The sequence below is a fragment of the Branchiostoma floridae genome, chromosome 18 (assembly GCF_000003815.2).
Source record: "Branchiostoma floridae strain S238N-H82 chromosome 18, Bfl_VNyyK, whole genome shotgun sequence".
Lineage (NCBI taxonomy): Eukaryota > Metazoa > Chordata > Leptocardii > Amphioxiformes > Branchiostomatidae > Branchiostoma > Branchiostoma floridae.
In genome coordinates, this window is record NC_049996.1 from 11,417,490 (window position 1) to 11,439,307 (window position 21,818).

At 41.7% G+C, this 21,818-nt stretch overlaps 2 protein-coding genes across 3 annotated transcripts; one reads left to right on the forward strand and one right to left on the reverse strand.

The window, feature by feature from the left end:
- The first annotated feature begins 403 nt into the window (after positions 1–403).
- On the forward strand, positions 404–8,490 carry LOC118405339 (sodium-dependent multivitamin transporter-like). Of its 2 annotated transcripts, XM_035804783.1 has the most exons (15): positions 404–825; positions 1,167–1,232; positions 1,967–2,018; positions 2,155–2,222; positions 2,763–2,917; positions 3,283–3,423; positions 3,811–3,940; positions 4,368–4,453; positions 4,828–4,955; positions 5,263–5,330; positions 5,454–5,540; positions 5,915–6,120; positions 6,298–6,398; positions 6,802–6,935; positions 7,358–8,490. In XM_035804783.1, the coding sequence occupies exons 1-15, from the start codon at positions 484–486 to the stop codon at positions 7,478–7,480; spliced, it is 1,887 nt and encodes a 628-aa protein (XP_035660676.1). In that variant the 5' UTR covers positions 404–483; the 3' UTR covers positions 7,481–8,490. The 2 variants fall into 2 exon arrangements, with proteins under 2 accessions (XP_035660676.1, XP_035660677.1); XM_035804784.1 differs by lacking the exon at positions 1,167–1,232.
- LOC118405340 (beta,beta-carotene 9',10'-oxygenase-like) lies at positions 8,351–21,662 on the reverse strand. Its single transcript, XM_035804786.1, has 13 exons — positions 21,416–21,662; positions 15,458–15,591; positions 14,927–15,051; positions 14,413–14,554; positions 13,680–13,824; positions 13,005–13,086; positions 12,459–12,588; positions 11,877–12,015; positions 11,144–11,274; positions 10,583–10,703; positions 10,055–10,155; positions 9,525–9,639; positions 8,351–9,013 (listed from the first exon to the last, which is right to left on the reverse strand). Exons 1-13 carry the CDS (start codon positions 21,480–21,482, stop codon positions 8,853–8,855), a joined length of 1,593 nt encoding a protein of 530 aa, XP_035660679.1. The 5' UTR covers positions 21,483–21,662; the 3' UTR covers positions 8,351–8,852.
- Positions 21,663–21,818: the final 156 nt, after the last annotated feature.

Consider the following 21,818-nt stretch of genomic DNA (forward strand, 5'->3'; position numbering starts at 1 on the left):
TGACCCAAAACTACATCACGTGACTTGAAAGCAAGTGTGACATAAGCAACTGATCAAAGGTGCCGGCAGTGGATATCGGCTCCTGTCTCTGTAAAGGGATTGCTGCATGCTGATGGCCTCTGGTTGAGATTGTCAAGTGAACTCTTCTGAATCTTAGGAATGATTTTGTTCGAAATTGTCCAAACTAGCATATCATTTTGATTCTTTCGGAAGATGAAGTTTCAGTTTGGTTGGGTGCAGTTAGCACAAGTACAATGTGAGTAAGTACAAAAGCATAAGATACATATCCTTCCCAAAGAGAGACCATACGTCTTGTTTACATAGCTATAGCCACAAACGGTACACCCCAAAAGTATGAAGTACACCCCTGCTGTCGCAGAAGCGATCGGCCCCCGTCTTGACGTGTTTACCTTAACAAGTGTGTGGTGCCAAGTCTAGCAAACTTTAAGAGTTTGTCTTCCACGACTTCTTCAACCCCCAAACATGGAGGAACGAAGGACTTTTCACGTGGCGGACTATGTTGTCTTCTCCCTAATGTTAGTCATATCGGCCGGGATCGGCGTTTACTACCGCTGTACGGGAGGGAAGCAGAAGACCACCCGAGAGTTCCTGATGGCGGACCGCAAGATGGGGGTGCTGCCTGTGGCCTTGTCCCTCCTTGCTAGCTTCACCTCCGCCATTACCCTTCTCGGGGGCCCGGCAGAAAGCTACACCTTCGGGACGCAATTCTGGGTCATCATTTTCTCCTATTTCTTCACTTTCCCGGTTTGTGGGCAGGTGTTTTTGCCGATCTTCTATCGCCTAGAACTCACGAGCGCGTACGAGGTACGTTTGATTGATTGTACCCTGATTGGCTTAACTCAGCAGAGACTCTCTAGAACAGATGCTAGGCCGAGAGCCAAACTTTACTGCAATATCCCTAAACCTTCTTAGAATGTTATGTGTGGGACGTATTTCCCCAGAACATGGCCACTGCTTGCTATAGTTAAAAGTTTATAGGTAACATATTGATACTTTTGATTGGGATTAAGGAATGAGTTTATTTTGTTGTGTCGTTGCTAGCGATTTTCCTCCGAAAACTCACTTTCCTATTTTCTTCTCATTTATTTAAGTCGTAGCTAAGTGTCAAAACTGTGTTGTAGTTTCTCACGTGCTTTTTTCTGCAGTACTTAGAACTTCGGTTTTCCCGTCCGGTTCGGATCCTCGGAACGTGCAACTACATGTTACAGATGGTGCGTATGGCTGGTAGTAAACAGACGTAGTATACGTGAGAAATTCTCAACTGTTTTCTTCAACTTGAAACAGCTGTTTTCGACACTTTATGTCCATTGTTTATCGTGATCACGACAAAGATTGACTGGCTTGTACATAAAGCTCGGTGTTTGACAATGATTCACTAAACAGGATTAGCTGTTTACAAACTGACAAAAGTTTGATAGGGCTGGCAAATGTATCAAGGAAAGGTCACAAGAGTTGACACATTGCTTAAGACAATGCGGGAAAGGCCCCATCTGGGCTTTATTTGTAGACAAGACCTGGGGGACCATCCGTTGTATGTGTTTTAGCTCTATGACTTGATAACATTCCATCACTTGAAGCTAGCGACGGTCCAGCAAAGAGGCGAAGTAGTTTTAATATTTTAGGTGATCTCGGATGACTTGAAATCATATTCAAATCGGTTAGATTGATATAGGAGAAAAACTTAAGGTACAAGAAAAGTCATCATGAGGCATATCTTGAAAATAAACTGCAGAACTATAGGATGACCTGGTAGGATCTCCTGGTCACCACTTTTGATCAGTTATGCGTTAATATAGGATTTTCTAGATGTTGTTCCGTCCTTCCATTTATGTGACCCTTTAATGCTGGTTCGATCCAAGAGTCACATACATACCATTCGGCACCAGGAATTTGAAGCACTTCATCTGGCCATAACTCAATTTATTTATTTATTTATTTGTTACAGGTGGTGTACATGGGGATCGTGCTATTTGCTCCGGCTCTTGCAATCGAAGCTGGTGGGTGGTTTGTAACATACAAATATTTCTGTTATTTCTTTTCTCCAAACGTCTGTTGGAAAGTAATGAATAAGAATCTGCCTTAATAAAGCCTGGACTGATATGAAGATACTGGTGTTGTTTTCACCTTCTGTAGTCACTGGGTTGAACGTCTGGATATCTGTCGTGTCCATGGGAGTAGTCTGCACGTTTTATACCACTCTCGTAAGTATCTAGCTAGATTCACGCAAACATATGTACACACGATAAGTAATGCCAGGGTCACTTTTCAAAACCGAGGCTTGTCCGGGATGTTGTCGGCAATAAAAAAATGAAACTGTGCATCAAAAGAATTACACACATTCTGCTTAACGTTATCTCTAATTTCATTTATTAAGTTTTTTTGCGGGGGGGGGTGAATTTATGTCTTTCATACCACCACACTTTCATTCCTAGCCTCCGACCAATTGGAAAGATGACCCTGGCATATTCTGCTTTTGCTAACATCACGACAATGATTTACACCATATGCTTATGTATTTGTATGTGAAGTACTGCGTACCCTGGTATAAGCTGTGTTTTACGAACGTTGCAGAATTGATTTCAACCATACAATTATGTATTTGTATGCAAGCATATCGGAAATGATTCTATAGATTTATTAATTTACAAAGTCATGCCCGAACTGCCCCAAAGACATAACATTCTCAAAGCAAGAGAGATGTACATAACACTCATACTAACTGTATTCTCCACGTTCCCCAGGGTGGCATGAAGGCCGTGATCTGGACAGACGTGTTCCAGTGTGTCATCATGTTTGCCGGGATGATCACGGTACTGATCAAGGGCAGTATCGAGGCCGGCGGGATCGCACGGGTCTTCAGGGTGGCCGCCGAGTCGGACAGGATCGACTTCTTCAAGTAAGGTCCTTGTGTCCTTGTCACATACGACGTCGCACGACCACCACGCGATTGCAAACTAAATGCATTATTGAAATAGTCAAGTATGTGTTTGCCTTATGGAAAAGGCTGTCTTAGATTCTTGTCAGCAGTTGGTTCCTTCACAGTCTGTTGGAAACGTCTGTTACAACAAAGTTATATTTTGTGAATGTGGAAAATTCAACGGCATCAATTAAAATCGTACGACCTACGATGACTGTGACCGGGTCGACGTCGTTTCGCTTTCTCAATGGGACTAAGGATTGAGAGCATTGTGAAGATTTTCAACTGTAGCTTCACTTTGCGACGCTGTAATTTTTCAACCGTATATCTCTATCTTTTTGCAGCTTCAGCCCAGACCCAACCATCCGCCACACTGTGTGGTGCCTTGTGGTTGGTGGAGCCTTCAACAACATGGCGATCTACGCGACCAATCAGGCGCAAGTACAGAGATATTTGGCCGTTGGCACGGAGAAACAGGCGAAGCGGTGAGGTCTCCGAATAAAAAATAACTATTGTAGTTTTACTGTCCCTGTCCCTGTCCCTGGTGCTGAATTACATTACATTCTCATCTAACTCTGCCGTGGGTGCTGAACGACAACGAAGATTGGAATTAAATTTCTTGACTAAATGGGAATTTTTAGTTGTTAAAATCATGTTCAGAACATTTCATAGCTCATAGTTACTAAAAATGATGTTTTCTTTGACAAAAACTTGTCAATGTAAATCTGTTGTCCCTGTCCTTGGTGCTGAATTATATGCATACAATATTGCTTCTAATCTACCTTGGTACCTGGTGCTAAAACGTCGAATGTGTGACAGGGGCTTCAAGTATCGTGAAACATCCCTAAATATCTAAACCATGCCACCCTCAGAGCGATGTGGCTGAACCTCCCCGGAGTAATCCTGTCCATCAGTATTGTCCAGTTGTGCGGACTCATCATCCATGCTCGCTACCACGGCTGTGATCCGCTCAAGAACGGCATCGTCGCCAGGTCCGACCAGGTTCGCTAGCTATAGTTTCTTTTGCCATTAGGACTACTTCGGTCATTTTTGGAATAAATGATTGTTCGTATCAAATTGTTGAAGGTTTACGTCGAAGAAGGCTAAATATACAAGGAACCAGTAAAACATACAATACAAAAGTTTCGTAATCAACTGGATACGATTCGTAATAGACGTTTCTGAAAGTTGGCGCTATTTTTCATCAGTCACAACTGACAATAGTGGATGCTATTTGAAAGTTCTGGTCATTTACAAAACTTATCCAGTTGCTTGGGTAACTTTTGTATTGTGACTACATTTTTTATTATGACAACAACATTTACATAATGTCCTAGCTACTGGTGGAAAAGTGAAGACGAATTTTTTTGGTATCATGGAAAAACGGTAGAGGTTATGAACTGATCAGCAATCTTCCTTCTATTGGCAGCTGCTACCGTACTACGTGATGGAGGTACTGGACATCCCCGGACTCCCCGGGCTGTTCATATCCGGCATCTTCAGCGGGGCTCTCAGGTCGGGAGATGTACTAGTAACCATTTTACCTCTGTCTATTTTTGCTCTCTATTTATCTATAATATGTTTACGTCTGAATTCTCTACTTATACGTTCGATTTATCTATTTATCTATCACGTTAACTTTGTTCACGATATTCATTTATAAGACTGGTTGTGTTTGCCTTGTTGTGATCTTCATGTGATGACCATTTACTATTGGACATTGACCTTGATTTTCATTTTTCGTAGCAAAGAATTTAGTTTTTTTTTTTAAATTAAAGCATTCGTAATAAGTGCAATAGAATTGGTGATAATCTATGGATAATGTTTACAGTGTGTCGTATCTACCTGTACTGTAATGGTCTGTAATGAAATGTCATTCGGTCTAACAGCACGATATCGTCCGGCATCAACTCGCTGGCGGCGGTGACTCTTGAAGACCTGATCAAACCAACACTCAAGGTGCTGAAGAAGAAGGACATGACTGAAGAAAGAGCCACTCTAGTGTCCAAAATACTTGGTAATCTCTGAAAAGATTCGAAATTTCTAACCGCATGAGCATGTCATAAGTATGATGGAAGTTAAAAAGTCTTACATCTCTTATATCTAGAATAATGACTCAAAGAGAGTTGTAAGATCTCACAATGACGTGGAAGAGTCAGAACCTCCCTTATGTCTTGTTTGATTCAGCTCAGTCAGTAGTTATGCAACTGCTGGTTTGATTGTCCATGGATCACATCCTGTCACTCCATGTTGAACGTTTCTGTTGATGTTGTTCTGAAGTAGGTTTCAATGACCCTGTCCTGTTTTCCATGTTCTTGTCTTAGTGGTTGGGTTTGGAGGACTGTGCATGCTCTTTGCTGTCCTCGCCTCTACCATGGGCCAGGTTCTACAGGTGAATCTACTCAACTTATCTTTTAAAGAGGATGATGTTGAAGTAAGGCAGGAGTTGTTATTTTATTTTTTTTCTGCAGACATTGCAGTTTGCATACTGAACAATTTGCGTTTGTGTTTCCAGGCTTCAAACAGCGTGTTCGGTGCTATTGGTGGACCATTGCTGGGACTGTTTTCCTTGGGAATGCTGTTTCCATGGGCTAACTCAGCAGTAAGTATGGGGAAAATTAGATGTACTAGAGAATGCTAAACTTCATTTTTGTATGTATTTTACATATATTCTAAGCAGGCGTTTTTGTGGCAGAATCTATGTTTGTGTCGGACTGTTTTTCCGTATCACTCATATTACAAGACAAAGCAAATGATTTCTTACGTCAATGAAGGTTAGACATCCAGTTGATAAGATACAAACAGCAATTACTTTGTGTCACTGACAAAAGTAGTGGATTCTGCCTGAAACGTGTGACCGATTCTAAAACCATATCCAGTTGCTTGAGTAATTGATATTTTGCACATAATTCTTGTTGGTCGTTCTGTAAAGTTGACAAAAATAAATTGCAGTGCTTTTCTCTTTAACCATTTCAGGGAGCGATAGTTGGTCTCTTGTCTGGCATTTTCATAGCGTTTTGGATCGCTGTCGGAGCCAAGATTTTCCCTCCTTACTCTCCAACAAAGTCTACATCCATAGCAGACTGTATCCTACCTAATGTGACCATGGCAAATGCCACCACGCCCACTGTACCATTCGCAACGAACGTTATTAGTACTCTGATGCCGACAGATGAGCCAAGGTACTTATGATATATTCACTTCATTCAATTACTTCAATATATAATGAGACAATGAAGTACTAATTCAAGATATACAAAGTGTGTCCCTTTTGCTCCTGGGCTTTCCTAAACACCTTTCTTATCAAATTGGTGAACAACTCTATTTTGTGCGTTTTACATAGTTACATATTTTTTCAGGCCAGCGATAGCAGAATTGTACACGTTGTCGTACATGTGGTACAGCGCAACAGCGTTCGCGGTGGTGGTCGTAGTTGGACTATTGGTCAGCTTCATTACTGGTATGTGTTATTTGATATGTTAAAATATAAATGACATCTTCAATCCGAAAATAATTTCATCAGGTTGTTGCAATATAGGAGAAATCTTTTACATATCCAGTTAGAACTCACCTTGCCTACGTTTCGATGTCTCTCAGACACCTTCCTCAGAGCTTCTAACTTGATTTGCTTCTCGCCGCTATATGTAACCGATGTAGGTGGCGCTTTTGCGGCGAGAAACTTAGCCACATTTGCAAAGTGAGAACTAACTGTATGTGTACAAGAATTCTCCTATATCTGACATCGTCAATTTTTTTATTATTATTATTTTGAACCATTAAGAGTTGTGATTCATGACCTGCTTTGTTTACAAATATATGATATGATAATAGTGATGACATGATAACACGTTACCTCACGACAGGACCCAACAAGCCTCAGCAGGTCGACCCCCGCCTGATCTGCCCCGTGTTTGACCGGCTGCTGTGCTGCCTTCCCCTGCCCCAGTCATGGAGACACTCCCTACACTGCGGGGTTCGGCATTCACAGCAGGAACACGTGAGTTGTTGTTTTAAATCTTCTTATAAGCCGTTTCGCAGATCTCAGAACGCATGAGCGGCGACAGGAATTCTAGGTAGTAATAATATATATAAAAATCCCCTGAAAAGAAAACAGTCTCGCCTCGAACCTTGTTTCGATTTACTTAACAAATGTCCACACGGGCTTTGTTTACTTTTCACGGGACTTATCCTTTGACATATTACCTAGAATTCCTGTTGCAGCATATGCGTTCTGAGATCTGCAAAAGGGCTCAGTGCCTCTCAGTAAGTATGTGCGCATGCACACGTTTTTGGCAATGCTTCAGGGGCGAATATAATTGTATAGTATTGTGACTGTGTGAAGTTTTTGTGACCACCGTCGCCATGACAATTATTTTTGCAATTTTCGTCTTGTTTATGCTTATGTTTATGCTAAAACAGGAACACTCAGAAGGTGAATCACCCGAGACTGCTGCTTCACGGCTGTCTGAAGCTGCCACTGCCCGAGGGGAACAAACGAGCACTGGAGCACCGAAACCACTTCGGCAGCAGACGAGAGTATAAGTAGGCCCATCGAATGTACTGTATTGTAAAGTATCTTAACATTTTTCTTACCTTTGTCTGTTATGTGATTAATATGTGTGGAGTGATGAGTTAATATTTCATCATATATTGTGCAAATGGCTCCAACATTTACACAATGTATGAATATTATGGAAATCCGTCTTTCCTTTATTTTCTTATCCGCATTCGTTTTGATTCACAAAACTTCCCCTGTAATTCCAGTGCAAGCCGCAAGGGAGCCCAAACCTACACCACTTCTTCCTTTGCTATGTGTCCCCATAATATGTCCATTACGTAAAAAAAAAAACTTCTGCTGCAGTACCAAGGTCAACCACCAGGCGGGCCAAAATTGACCTTGACTTTTGGGTATTCAACACCTACCCACATACCAAATATCAATCATCCAGAGGTCCTTAGTTAAGCGGACAAATATTCTGATACACACAAATACACCACAAATCACACCAAAACAATAAGTTTTGAGTTTGAGCTGCCTTTAATGATATTGATATAAACAATTCTTCTTGTAATGCAAACAAAAGTTCATAAACCTGGCTCATTCTTAGGATAGCACGTACATATTTTGTCGTTATACAGCAAAGAACAATCTTTACAGCATTTACATTTTATGATACAATTTGCCTAGACCATAATGAAAAAAAATATTACAAAGAAATCTTAGATACATTTCCACTTGAGAAACCGATTCTTCTTAACACTTAACACGAAATTTCCTTTCCTTATGCATCAATTTGCATTGTAAATACGAACTTCATTAGAATTCACAAGAGCAAAATAAACATTCTATGCGCATCTCTACGAGGGATAATGGAGAGGAAGACATCTGAACTTTTACCAATCTTTGCTACCATGACTTATGTTTTGTTTTATGATATGTCATTATGTTTTACAAAGTTTCTTTAATTACACTTTATACAATCATGTTCAGACATGTTTTTACTCTATGTTGTGGCTTTGCAATCGATAAGCCCTGATTAAAACTCTGACTTGATATTTTTTCTTTCGTAATCTTAAATTTTGTTTCTTGCTTCTTTGTTTCACTAAATTGTATTTTTTCAGGTTAATTTACAAATCTAGCTATACTCAAATATGTTATGATCATACAAGCCTGTAAAGGATGGCAAGGTTTGTGAAGTAATAGAACTTTCATAAGATATCTGGCCATCGTTTAATCTCAAACACAATCTTGAAGAGTGTACTGTGAAATCTCCATTGTATCACAATGGAAAAAGGCTGTTCCTGGCTTATGCAAGATTATATTTCAATATCAATGTCTGTCGTTCATTCTCAAACACAATCTTGCACTGTGAAATATCGGCACTATCTCGATGGTAAAAAGGCTGTTCCTGGCTTATGCCTTGTTCTGTGGGGGTGCGTAGGTTCCGTGGATGCCCCAGGGCACATCGATGGGGACCTCGGCCCGGGCGACCTCGGTGAAGGTCTTGGCGTCTATGACCAGCAGGAAGCCGGGTTTTTCGGGAAGGACGCTGGTCACGGCAGACACGATCACACCTGTGCGACAGAGAGAGACAAACAATTTGGTATCGTCAGAAGTGTTGTGAAAGCCTTCACCCCTTGTGTTAAAAAAAACAGCCACAAAAGATGCTGTATTGCACAGCCGGCTAGCCAAATGCTTTCAAGGGTCAAACCTGTGTAGCTTCCTTCGCAGACTTTCGGAGCGGCAGTGTTTACTTTTATGGGAGCGTTGAAACCCCGAATCAATGAAACAACCCAACACATATATGTTGAGAAGAGTAAGTGTGATCCAGTGTGCTTGTCTGAAAAGGCGAGCCGTGGCATACTAGATAGGCTGTCTTGCGCTATCAGCTGTCGAAAAAGAGTCAAGCTTCAACTTTAACTTACATGTATATTAATTATGTTATACCATGGAACACAAGTATGTGTTCTAGCGTAACTTCATTGCTTGTGAGACTCTGCATTACTATCCAATACTGCAGTGACTTTCATAAAACATCAACACCATTACATAGACCACGCCTACCCTACGATTTGATTGACGTACCGTCGTCCTCCGATTTGGAGTCGGGAGAAGCGATGAAGATGGGTTCGGACGGGTACATGTCCTTCTCGTGCCAGAACCCTGCCGACTTCTTATTCATCACGTCAAGCTTAACCAGCTGCAATGGATAAATACAGCCATCAAACATCAGGGAAAACTTCAACAAAAGTAAAGATTGTGTTGCCTTACCACTAAGACAACAAATTTTAGAGTAGTAATATTGAATTTTGTGCCTATGTTTTACAGTATCACTAACATAGCAGTATGCCGGCATACACGTAGGATACATTTAAACCCCGATGGCATCAAGAAAAGTGGCAAAGGAGACCGTAAATTGCCAAATAAGTTGAAGGGGCTACCCACTTGTCTGGAGATTAATAAATAAATCAACAAATAAATTTCCGTCTTTTCGGGAATGGGGAAATCCTAAAAAGACTCGTTAAGTTGTTGGGAGTTTTTAGACCTCTTGTTATATATTTGAAGTCATGGCTAACCAGTTAGGTTTTTGAAAGTTTACGAGACAAACAACTTACCTTGTTCATGACTGTCCCCCTGTCATGGACGCACAGTCCGTAGGCAAACTGGTACTTCCTGCCGCTGTACTTCCAGTAGTTAACACTGGGGGCTTCATATCCTGGGATATGGACAGACAATCACAGTCCTGGGCGTTCCGTATACACATAAAGATATTGTTATGTTTATGCATTGTTCTAACCTTTAAATTCCATTTATGTTTTGTTTGAACTACCCCCAGCACAACCATAGACTATATACCTATATCTTTAACCATAGCAGTTTATCGAGGTTGTGTCCAGAGTGCTGTGCTTGGTCGGAAATATTGATAAAAGGATTCTATAATCCACATCTTTCATTGGCTCGTTCATGCTTTTTCCCTTTCAAGAGACGAAGTCAGGGGTGGTTTCATCTATAGTAAGTTTATCATTGCTTTTACACGTTGTGATTTGCGCTCAGTGAAAATCTGATGATTTTGCTATGTTTTATTGCAGCGTTGACAAGAATGGTAAAATGCATAGTTCGGATTTTGCTTTATCATGCATTACCAGGAACGTCTCCAGTGCTGACCAGGTCGTCGTAGACGCAGTGCACACTACCGTCCTCCTGCAGTACTGCAGTGGCGTTGGTGTAGGCCAGCTTCACCAGGTTCTCTCCCTTGGGTGTGTCCTGTGGAGAAAATGTGTACTTTTTTATCCAGCTAGCAAGTCGGGCTGAAGACCATAGGACGTTGAAGGCTTATGTTGATTGTATTGCAGCTGGTGTCAGTGGTGAGGCAGGTGAGGCTTTGGGACTGGTGAGATGAGGTGAGGTGAAAGGTAAAATAACCCATGAAAAAGAGTTATTCTTGTCTTGTTTCAGGAAACCAGTACAATGAAAAGTTATTGCACGAAAATTCGAGAAAATGAAACAGTACAGTTACCCCCCAAAGAACTTTCAGCTTTGTAAACCTTCGAAGTACCCTGAGTGAGACGTTACTTTAAGTTTCTGAATTTTGGAAAAGTTGAATTTGGATATGTTTCAAGTAAGCCGTACAGTAACGCCTCTTTGCGGACATGATGAAAACTACATGAACTCCATATTGGCATGTCTGACATTTGAGGTCATACCTCAGTAACATTGATGGGAAACACGTATCTCCTTGGAAACACGTCTGGACTCTTTTCCCGCCACCTCTTGGCGCCCTCCTCACCGGACTTCCTGAGGTCGACCATGTACAGGCTGTTCATGATGGTGTCATCTGGGAAGCAAATATGGCAGATTTTACTGTGAGACACCTCACCAAACTATGTGACCCGAGCCAAACCAGCGTTCTCATCCTGTAAAGTATTCAGATGCACCATTTTCCAGTGGGATCAAATTTTCGCACATGCCAAGATAATAGATACACAAACTTAGACAAATACCTCCTTTTTCATGGACGTAATAAGATTAACCACATATTTTCTGCGTTATCCTATCACCCGCACCTCCAATGGTTTATACCTGGGGACAGTTAGAATAACGAAGCTTGTGTATATTTCCATGAAGTATATAAGCTGAATTGTATACAGTTATGATTTTGCTTTACAACACCCCAACAACGTTAACATTTCTACCGACAGTGAAGGACTGTCACAGAAGTCCGTCAGTCAGAAAACGTCAAGATCTTTCACGTGCACCCATCTTCTTGGAGATTTGTGTAGATCAATTGTAGTGGTAATAGTAGCAGTAGTAGTAGTAGTAGTTATTGTTAGTAGTAGTAGTAGTAGCAATAGTTGTAGTAGTAGTAGCAGTAGGAGTAGGAGTAGAAGTAGTAGTAGTAGTAGTAGTAGTGGTAGTAGTAGTAAGTGCGCCACCTACCGGTATAGGCGCAAAGGTCAACAACGACGTTGCCGTCATCCTCGTAGGCGTTGATGTGGTGAAACACGAAGAACGAGTCCGCCATGTATTTGGTGGAGACGTGCTCCGCAGTCTCACGGTTAACAAGATGAAAACGGACCTGGGACCATGAAACACACAAACCTTTGAAAATACAACATTTACAGTGTAGTGCTGTAATGAGCTATCATGTATAACCACCTAGCTCTACGCGTAAGTATAGGTGAAAAAGTGTGTGGTCTTGTATGATATCAATTTTCATGCATACATTTGCAGGCCAGCTGTCGAATATCATAATCATAATATGATGATGCATGCTTTTAGGACAAAGTCTAAGGAGTAGTTTAAGTTATGTTAAACGTTTGTCAACGTTATAAACGGAATTTATCAAACAGTCTAACTGATAGACTAGAAATACACCAAACCATAGCACGACCGAAACCTGCAACGGGGTCAACTGTAAACTAGAAAGAACAGCACAGCACATCACGCATTTACAGTACATGCATAGCGATCATTCAGTAGATTTAACGTGCTTAATGTTATGTTACAATGGTTACATACTGGAGTAGTTGAGGAGAAGTCAAAGCAGGTGTTCATGCCGACCCCACGGATCCTTGCGGTGAAAAGCCGCAGGAGATTCATGGTTAGCGGCTGTTCCACGAAGACGATGTAGTTGTCCGTGATGCCAAAGCTAGGGGGAAGAAGCAAAGAAAGAACCTTTTTCTGTATATTCAGCAATGCACATATGGGAGTTGTAGAGGAGTCGAGGTATATCTTTCCAACGCCACGGATTTTCGGAGTAAAAAGCCCCAAGAGGCTTTCACGAAGACTACCTAGTTGCCCGTGATTCCAAAACTTGCGGAAAGGAGGATAGAATTCTAAACGCACTATAATTAACAAAACAATATGACCACTTGTTTATTTCTTTAAGGCAAACAGTGTGAGTCGCTTTTATGATTTTTCTGTACGAAGGAAACTTTCCTAGAGATTGATTTTCACGTTAGAATAAACGAATTTTAGTGTATTTTTAGTTAACTTTTCTTTCTATCGTGAGAACTGTCTGTGTCAACAGTGTGAACAAACTGACAAAAATGCAAGAAGCGCTACCTGTGGTAGTAGGACGGTGATCTGGGGTACGTGGCCGGGATTTTGTAGAGAATATCAGCTTTCTCCATACTGTCCTTCTGGCCTGTGTGGGGAAAGATGATTACCAGTTAATTGTCCGTAAATAATTCCTATTTCATTCGTAAACTTAGATAAAGATTCTGTTATACTAGTAACGCAGCTGTGGACGAAAACAGTACGACAAAAAAGTAACTTTCCCAGTCTTCGGGGGTTGGTAAAGGTTGGCCAAGTAAGATTGTAAACTAAGGGAAGGAGGTTTATTTATGGCTATCCATGGTTTAGGTGGAATGTCATTGTGGCTGAACTGGTAACAACCTCAAAGTTGAGATCATGGTTACAATTGGTGGGAAGACCCCGGTTCAATTCTCATTAGGGCACCTCCCTGTGACTGCTGTCTTCCGGAACACCAAAGGGACATAAAATGGGGTTCCGTGTTCAAGTAGGTGCCTTGAGCACATTAAAAGGGGAGGGCGAGCAACCCCCTACCTGTTAAATATACTATGCTACTGAAACAGCGATGAAGGAAACTTACTGACCCAAGTGCCACATGGCAATACAAGGTTCCGAACGCATTTTTGAGAAAATACAGTGTATGTGTGAGCATTACAAACTAGCCGTGGAGACTTTATCTATAGAATATCAGAAATAAAACCTTGCCTTTGTCAGGACGAGGAACTTTGATGATGTTGTAAGAAGTCTCCTTGCCGTACTGAGAGCCCATGTTGAAGGTCGCGCCGTCCTCCAGCCCGTAGTGGGGGTGCGCTGTGGATACTTGGACTGTGACGTAGTTTGACACGTCGACCTACAAGACAGACACACAATTAATAGTACTATAGGGTTTATATATATCCAGTACAGCAAATTTCAAGAGACTCGGTGCTACAGACAGATTTGTATATATCTTTAGATGCCACAACTCCCATAATGCAAAGATAGGTAAATATATCATCAAAGACTACTTTGCTATTAGAAAGAATACCGAAACTCATGATTAACCCAACTCGATTGTAACACTATATCCAAGACGTGTATTAGCCCTTATTGTTATGATAATTCGGATATTAAGTCTTATACCATACATCTATTTTGTACTTTGTGTAATAGCCTTGGCATGCACTTTACCATGTACAATGTGTAATAAATTTCTATCTATATTATGGTATTGTATACCTCAAGTAACATGGATTTTTAAATGATGTAAAATTCATATTCCTGGGAAATTAATCTTTTTAGGGAATGCCTTATCTGTCTGTAAAGCAAAGAAAAAAATTAACTGAATCGAAGAATGATTTCAACTTGATGACCATGGTGCCAAACCGCGCATTTGCTGAAGGTGACGTCATACTGCAGTAAAAAGGCTCCGCACCTGAGGCGTTGCCAAAATAGATACCTTTTCCTTGGTGTCCAGGGTCTCTATGTCGATTTTTCTCATCATCTTTGTCTCCGTACAGACAAAGTAGTCGTCCCCGATGTTGATGAAGTTGACGTTGCAGTTGTCAGTGGGTTCTTCCATCCGGAAGTAGGACAGAAACCTGAGAATAGAAATAAAAGTATGTTACCATTTGCAAGCAAGCACGTAATGTTTACCTTCAAATGGTCTTCCCGGTAGCCAATTAAACATCATGAATGCTTTGTCTCACTCAAGCATTGAATGATTCATATATAAGGCAACCAGACCGCCCAGCTCTGTCCTGTCACTTGCTACACTTACTACCATGGTGACCACCATCAGGTCCAAGTCATTAACCTTACTTGTTTCGAAAAGAGGGAGTGTAAGAAACTTTACAAGCAAAAACCTCTATGTATTGGAAAGGAAACTCAATAATCACATTCCATCATGTTTTTAGTCAAGTTCAAGATACATTTGTACTAGTAATTTGTTGTAGGATAGCAGCGCCACCTACCGCCTGAAGATATTCTTGCACGGATCTGGGTAGTGAACGGACCCGAAGCCAGTGAAGGCTATCCTGTTCTCCTTCATACACCGCTCATACGTTTCGCCTCGCAGGTATTTGGAGCGGTACGTCACCTAACGTCGAAGGAAGAAGAAAGAACAATACATAAAAAAAAAACATTTTAGACTTAATGCTTAGGCTAAGTCATCCGGGTAGTCAGGAACCCGAAATGTATGATTAATCAATGCAACTCCTCCCTTGACAGCTCTGTTTTTACCTGATCTCGCGTTGTCCTCTCATAAACGCAGAGAATTCCATTTAGAGGGTCAAACTTTTAAAAATTTTCCAGATCTAAAGGCGTATGACGATGCCCATGTGCCCTCCTAGAAACCTCGCGCCGTCCCAATAATGTACAAAAGACCCGGCCGATGATCCCCAACAACCTTTGCTACCAGCATGTATGGACACATATAGGGACACACAAACTCGTTTTCACTGACTCTATTATGATCCACCCCATGCCCTGTGTGTGAAACTCACCTCCCCGTCCTTGAAGTTGAAGCGGTGCATGAGGCCGAGCCCGTCGAACCAGTGGCTGATCTTGTCCTCCCCAATGTCGAACATACCCGGTCCGTTCCGCACCAAACCTCCGGACAGCCATTTGGGAAAATTACCTGGAATCATATGGTACAAACTAAAAATAATATTTACATGAATGCTCGTAGGCAAATGGTAAATGCAATGGTATCAACAGTAAAAAGTTAACGACTGCCCATTCTACACATTCAAATTCTGATGTTTCTACGGTTTGACTTCTTCTTTTGAGGCAGTTGTGACTAACACCATGCGCACTGCTGATAATCCCCTCACGGGCACTTAGCAGTAACGAAAGAAGAAAAGGAAGAAAAAGTCCCACTCTGCGACCAATATCTAAGGGAGAGTTTCTTATGTCAAAGCCTGGTACATGATACCAACCACCACTATTGACAAATAGGACAAATCTTTCATCAAGTTCAAGAAAAAAGAAATTAATACAAGTACCAACACGATTTAGGACCAAGAAGCATACGTGCGGAAATTGATCCATCAGGCTTTGGAAAAAGTGTTTTTCCATTCGGCCCAAATTTTAAGTAAAGAGGGAAAGAAGGGAATCTACCGTGGTCAACAACAACAATGGGCAACACACCCATTTTTCTGGTCAATGCCGTGTGGGCGTGTTTACACATGATCTGTCTCGTACATTCATTCTTAAGAGGATAATGTTCCTGGTCTTTATTCCTGTTTGAATGGTAGTGATGCGTTCACAGCGTTCTCAGACTAAACATCACTATCATTTTACAGTTTCATCAATGTTTACATTGTTTTATTACCACGTAGATCAGCGTCTCCCGTTATTACATAGCTGCTATGTCGTCTTAACACTTGCATGTTTGATGTTTGCTGAACGATTGATGAGAAAAAAAAGCTGCCTTCTCCCTAAACATCACTTGGTACAAACCGCATATTATAGTCGACGTACCACTCCTCGTACACAAACATAATGGTTCACCATGAAAACAAAAGTATAGATGGCAAAGTCGAGGATGCAATCTTTTGGTCTATTCTCTCATATGTCAGCTCCTTGTTTATTAGGTTGGTTCAGGGCGACCTATAAGTAGTGAACTGTTGTAAGGGCACCTCCCCCGACGAAACGCATATCCATCCATGAATACTGGACTTGAACTCAGGTGAAACATCATAATCCATCACCTTTTGACCTTTCCGTTCGGTCTGCTTTTGAAGGAAAACAAAGTGGGTAAGCACGGACCGGCCACCATGGGCCCGAGGAACGCTTTACGAGGACTGCTGACGGTTACGCTAGTCGTCAGCTGTGCATGTACGTGTAAAATGATTTGTGTTTTATTGTTGTTTTCAATCACAGCCGAAGTTAAAAGTGTGCTTTCTTAAACAAGTACGACCGAGTGCCTGATCATAGCGGAACATCTGGGATGTGTATTGTTGGATGTGTATTGAGGAATTCTGGGAAGGTACCGTAGGCTTCCTCACCATCCTCCAAATTTTCCTCAAGTGAACCTGCCCTTAGCGCAAAAAATGTAAGTCTGCAGCGGAAAAAAAGTAAGAACGCAGCGCAAAAAAGGAATTCTGCAGCGCCAAAAAAGTAAGTTTGTTGTGCAGAAAATTTGTTGTGCACCCGCCTTACGAATGCATCCTATAGAGAGTTCCAGCAGGTTTGTCTTGCCAAGGAGCTTTCACGAAAGCTCATTTGTCTTGCCAACGTGACTACAAATACCCCAGGCGAGGCACGTGTTAGTGGTCGTTAGGGATCTCCCCGTGATCTTTGTCAAAAATAGAGTATCAAAGCTGATCATGATCACGTGTCCTCATTTACATGCTGCAAGACGACCTTAAAGCAGAGTGTGACCTTAAAGCAACCCTGTACGTGGCTCGAAATACTGGTTGCATTATTATGCGTATTCATCTGTACAAAATTGGAGCTGTACAACTCACTGTTATTTGCACTTGGGTGTCAAGTGTACTGGTGCCTAGATAGTTGTGTAAACTTACATGATATTATGCAAATGTATTACTTCCACTAATATACAACATATCCACGTGTCAGAAAGAATAAAACCTTTGATTCATAACTTGTTTGAGGTTTCGAAGTTAGCTGTAGAATTTTAGAGTCTAGGTTTTAAGAGAGGCAATAAAGTTTTGTGATTAATTTTATATTCTACTTTAATCTTTGTTGTGTACCCCAAAATGTTCCTGTGTATCTTAATTACACATGTATCAAGTTAGGCGTACCAGTACACATGTTCCCAATAACCGTTTGGCTCGCCAAAATTTAATTTCGAGCCCTGGCGGGAAATCCCTGTGCTCGGCAGTCGGACTGGGTTGGCGCGTGGCTGACCCATGGCCGACCGTGAACACCATTCTAAGCGCGTGGAGGTATACACGAACTCGTTGATGACGTCATGTTCCATGACGTGTGGCAGCACCAGACTCAAGAGCTCTGAACGCGCGTGTACCTAGCCTGGGTATTCAGACTTGGTGGGCAGGAGCATTTGCCACTTATAGACTCGAATGCAGGTCTCGTGTTGCTATCAAGGCAAGTAGTAGCAAAATACACGAAGGACGATATTTTACGATCCGTGGAAAATGTTCATAATCTAAGCATCCACGTTTAACGTTACATATATATTCCGTCCCACAAGCTTGGTTCGACCATTCATACCATTGCATTGCCTAGTGGTTTATAGGGCAGCAAGGTTTCGTAGATGTTTCAGTAGCAGGGTCCCTTCCGAAATACGGGTGCAGCCCCAAAACGAGATGCTCTGCCCATGATAATGATTGAACCGGGGTCTCTTAGTTACCAACCAATTTGAATCCAGGAGTTCAACTATAAGCACTAAAGCTACAGGGAAATCTCCCAACAACCTGGCGTGCGAGACTAAGTACTTTCACTGATTGTTTGACAGCTCATCTATAAATACCTACTGAGACTGGCCCAGAACGGGGTCAATGACCGCAAGTACGTTTCACCGAATCACGGTCATCGTTTAAGCGTGTGCGGCTGTGGCCTCTATGTAAGCGCGTGTTTGGACCGAAGCAAGGAGGAAGGCGCGTGGCTTTCCAACTTCCAACGTGCCAATGGTCATAATTGTGTCCGGACGTCTCCAGCTATCTCGTATGTAGCTAAACAACCTTCCATACGGTTGAATCCAAAATGCTGTCAGATACGTTTTTGCCAAGTAGGCTGGGGCAAAATAAAGGATAATCATTCGTTATGACATTTTGACATCTTCACCTATGAAAGTCGAAGCAAGGAAGATTTTATTTGTGTAAGCTTAAACCCGTTACGTTGTAAAAGAAATGTTATGCTTTTTTGTCCAACATTTTGGAGGGGAAAATTTAGTCAAGCTTGAAAGAGAAAGGCACGTTCAAACGGAAAGTGAAAATATTTATAACACGTTCATCCCAAAGGCAATACGCATTTATGTACCTATTGCACGAGTACTAGTGACGTTACAGCTATAATTAACCTCTGCTATGTAACCAAAAAAGAAACCCTTGTTGAAAAACATGTACCACGTGACCGACAAAGAGCAGTTCTAGCCTCGTGCACGCCCGGGTGAACGTCCTGGAGAGCGGGTAGCCGTGACATTGATGGACTGTTTCCTCGACCTTGTCACGGAACCGCTGTACGGTAACCTTCCGCTGCACTGGGATTACTTAGGCCACAGCAAGTAAATTTTATGGATGACATCCTCCAGAGACTCCAAATTTAGTGAGATAGCGCGGGAAAAAAACAAGGCGGGCCAAAAATAACAAGATTCCTACATATTCAAATTTTGAGATAATAAACCTTACAAAACAATTATCGAGGTGACAAAACATGATATCACAAGCAACAGATCTTTTATTCCTGTATTCAACATCATTACCTGTCCTTGTAGTTGTGTATCCATCTCCATTCATCAATAACTAGAAGTCAAGAACGATTGTGGAAAGAGCTTGTCCTACCATCATTGTCATACCAACAAATCCTGAAAAAAGTTTGTCATACTATCACGGGTAGCAAGTATACTGGATATTCATATGCGATTGAACACCTTATAAACTGTCTACATATGCCATAAAACACAAACAATTGCAAGACATTCATGACATATTTGTCAATTTGCGGCATGTTGATTTTCTTGTTTTTTATTTTCAAATCAGCCGAAAATTAATGCGCGCGCTGATGTCATCCATAAAATTTACTTGCTGTGGCCTTAGGGACACAGGCATACTTGGTCACGCTACATGTATTGCATATATGCAACATGTACTAAGTACTACTCTCCAAGCAGAGGTTAGGCTCCGGGTATTGTTTATTTTTTGCGTTTTATGCGTTTTAACCAGGTCTATTTTGTACAATTTTCTTTATGTTTTTACTAAAATAACGACACAAAATAGAAAGCCCGATAAAAACGCATAATGACGTTAAAGCTGGAGCATAACCGCATAATGACGTTAAAGCTGAAGCATAACCTCTGTTTGGAGAGTAGGGATGTACTATATGGAAAAGTGTACAGATTGAGCTTGAACTTCGAATCAACAATCATCCAGTACTGAGCTTGATCAGATATTTGTTTATTGCGTGGACGATCGAGGGAAATCTATCGAATATCCACCGTTACATGGTAACCTTGTATACACACAGCTCTGTGCAGTTTAGTATTCTCTCCCTAGGAGGAGCTTGAGTCCCTGACTATTGAGTTGGCTAAGTTGTACTGCAGTTTACCTTGGGTCACTGGCATAATTAGTATTTCCTATACCGTCTTTTTATCCTGCTTTCAAAAAAATCATCAACGAAGGTGGACGTGAACAACGTAAGGATTATATGGGGAAAAGTACAGTACTTTTTGTTAAAGATCAGCAATTATCCTGTCTAAGATTTCATCGGAAATTTTGTTATCTCCATGAAAATTGGTATAGTTTTGCCCCCTCAAGTGTGTGTGTGTGTGTGTGTGTGTTTGTGTGTGTGTCTGTGAGTGTGTGTGTGTGTGTGTGTGTGTGTGTGTGTGTGTGTCGGTGCGTGCGTGTGTGTGTGTCGGTGCGTGCGTGCGTGTGCGTGTGTGTGTGTCACTGTGTGTGTGTCTGAGTGTGCGTGCGTACGTGCGTGATGAATGCTGCATGCGGCTCACACTACGGCCAATCTAGTCTGTGTTATCCTATTCTGTAAGAGATTAGCATAGCATACCGGTGTAACCACTTTTGAGCTTAAAATATCGCCTGCTGGTGATTAAATGTGTGGCGCAAATGTGTCCTGGACAATGGAAGGCGGTCGGAGCCCACCACTCTCCTTTTGTATTCAATGAAGAGTGTACTAGCTATATGTATGTGTTGACACCCAATATCAGCTATGCTGTCTGGGTTTAATCTCCAAGCAGATCCTACGGTGCCATAAGATAGTATCAAAGCCGCTAGTGGCCAAGGAGTGTAGCCGGCCAAGGGAGTCAAACGGGAAGTTTGATACTATACATTACGCACCGTGGATCTGGTTCGAGATTAGTCTGGGTTTGCCTTGTATCGCATTGTCTGCAATTTCAAGGTCCCCATTTTTACACCTGGTTGGAGTGAGGAAAGTCATGTATCGTGCCTTTCCAATCATATAGTATCAGAAATGCCAGTTATCGATCACATGACCTTTCGACCCACCTGTCTGCTTAGTCCAGCCATCATACGCAAAGAAACGGTGTACAATGTATTTGAAAAGGTACGCAGCACATACGCAGAGTGTTGTCTGTTATACGGATGAGTGAAAACGCTTAGATTCAGGTGTCTAAACACTTCATAAGTTCATACTTCAAAATCAGTCAGCCTTGAGAGTCAAGCCTGTGTGGGAGGGTGACTTAAAAATAGAACCACTGCCCCTGCTGCGTATCAGCCTGGATATATCCACTCGTACGTCATACAGCCTTAAAATACACAACAGAACAGCTTCACCTTTACCTTTTATGACTGCCTTCACTGGGTCTGGGTGTTCAGTGTAAGTCTTGTAGATTTGTTCCACGCCCATCTTGACGTCACTTTGTGACAGAAACAGTGAAAATTACGCGCTAATTTCGTGAGACTTTTGTCTGCGTAGTCAGTCAGTCTGCTTGCGTAACCGTTCTATAACATATACCACGTGACTGGGACGCCCTTTGGACAATGGAACCCATATCTGTTACTTATTCACGGCCTACACATGTTTTTCTGATCTGTACTGTGTTCTTACAACTTGGTTTCTCGGCCCTCGATGACTTCTGTTTTCTTAGAAATTCTTTTTGAATGATTTTTTAGAGCAAGTATAGAAGTTGCTTTGAGTGTTGCATGCTGCGGTGATGTTTTGTTCAAAATAACCAAGGAGGTT

Coding starts and splice junctions, on each gene's coding strand:
- LOC118405340 (XM_035804786.1), bottom strand. CDS start 21,482: ATGGGCGTGGAACAAATCTACAAGACTTACACTGAACACCCAGACCCA. Junction 13,087..13,679: donor AGTTCCTCGTCCTGACAAAG/GCAAGGTTTTAT, acceptor TTCCCCACACAG/GCCAGAAGGACAGTATGGAG. Junction 10,704..11,143: donor TTCCCATCAATGTTACTGAG/GTATGACCTCAA, acceptor TTTTCTCCACAG/GACACACCCAAGGGAGAGAA.
- LOC118405339 (XM_035804783.1), top strand. CDS start 484: ATGGAGGAACGAAGGACTTTTCACGTGGCGGACTATGTTGTCTTCTCC. Junction 826..1,166: donor AACTCACGAGCGCGTACGAG/GTACGTTTGATT, acceptor TTTTTTCTGCAG/TACTTAGAACTTCGGTTTTC. Junction 6,399..6,801: donor ATTGGTCAGCTTCATTACTG/GTATGTGTTATT, acceptor ACCTCACGACAG/GACCCAACAAGCCTCAGCAG.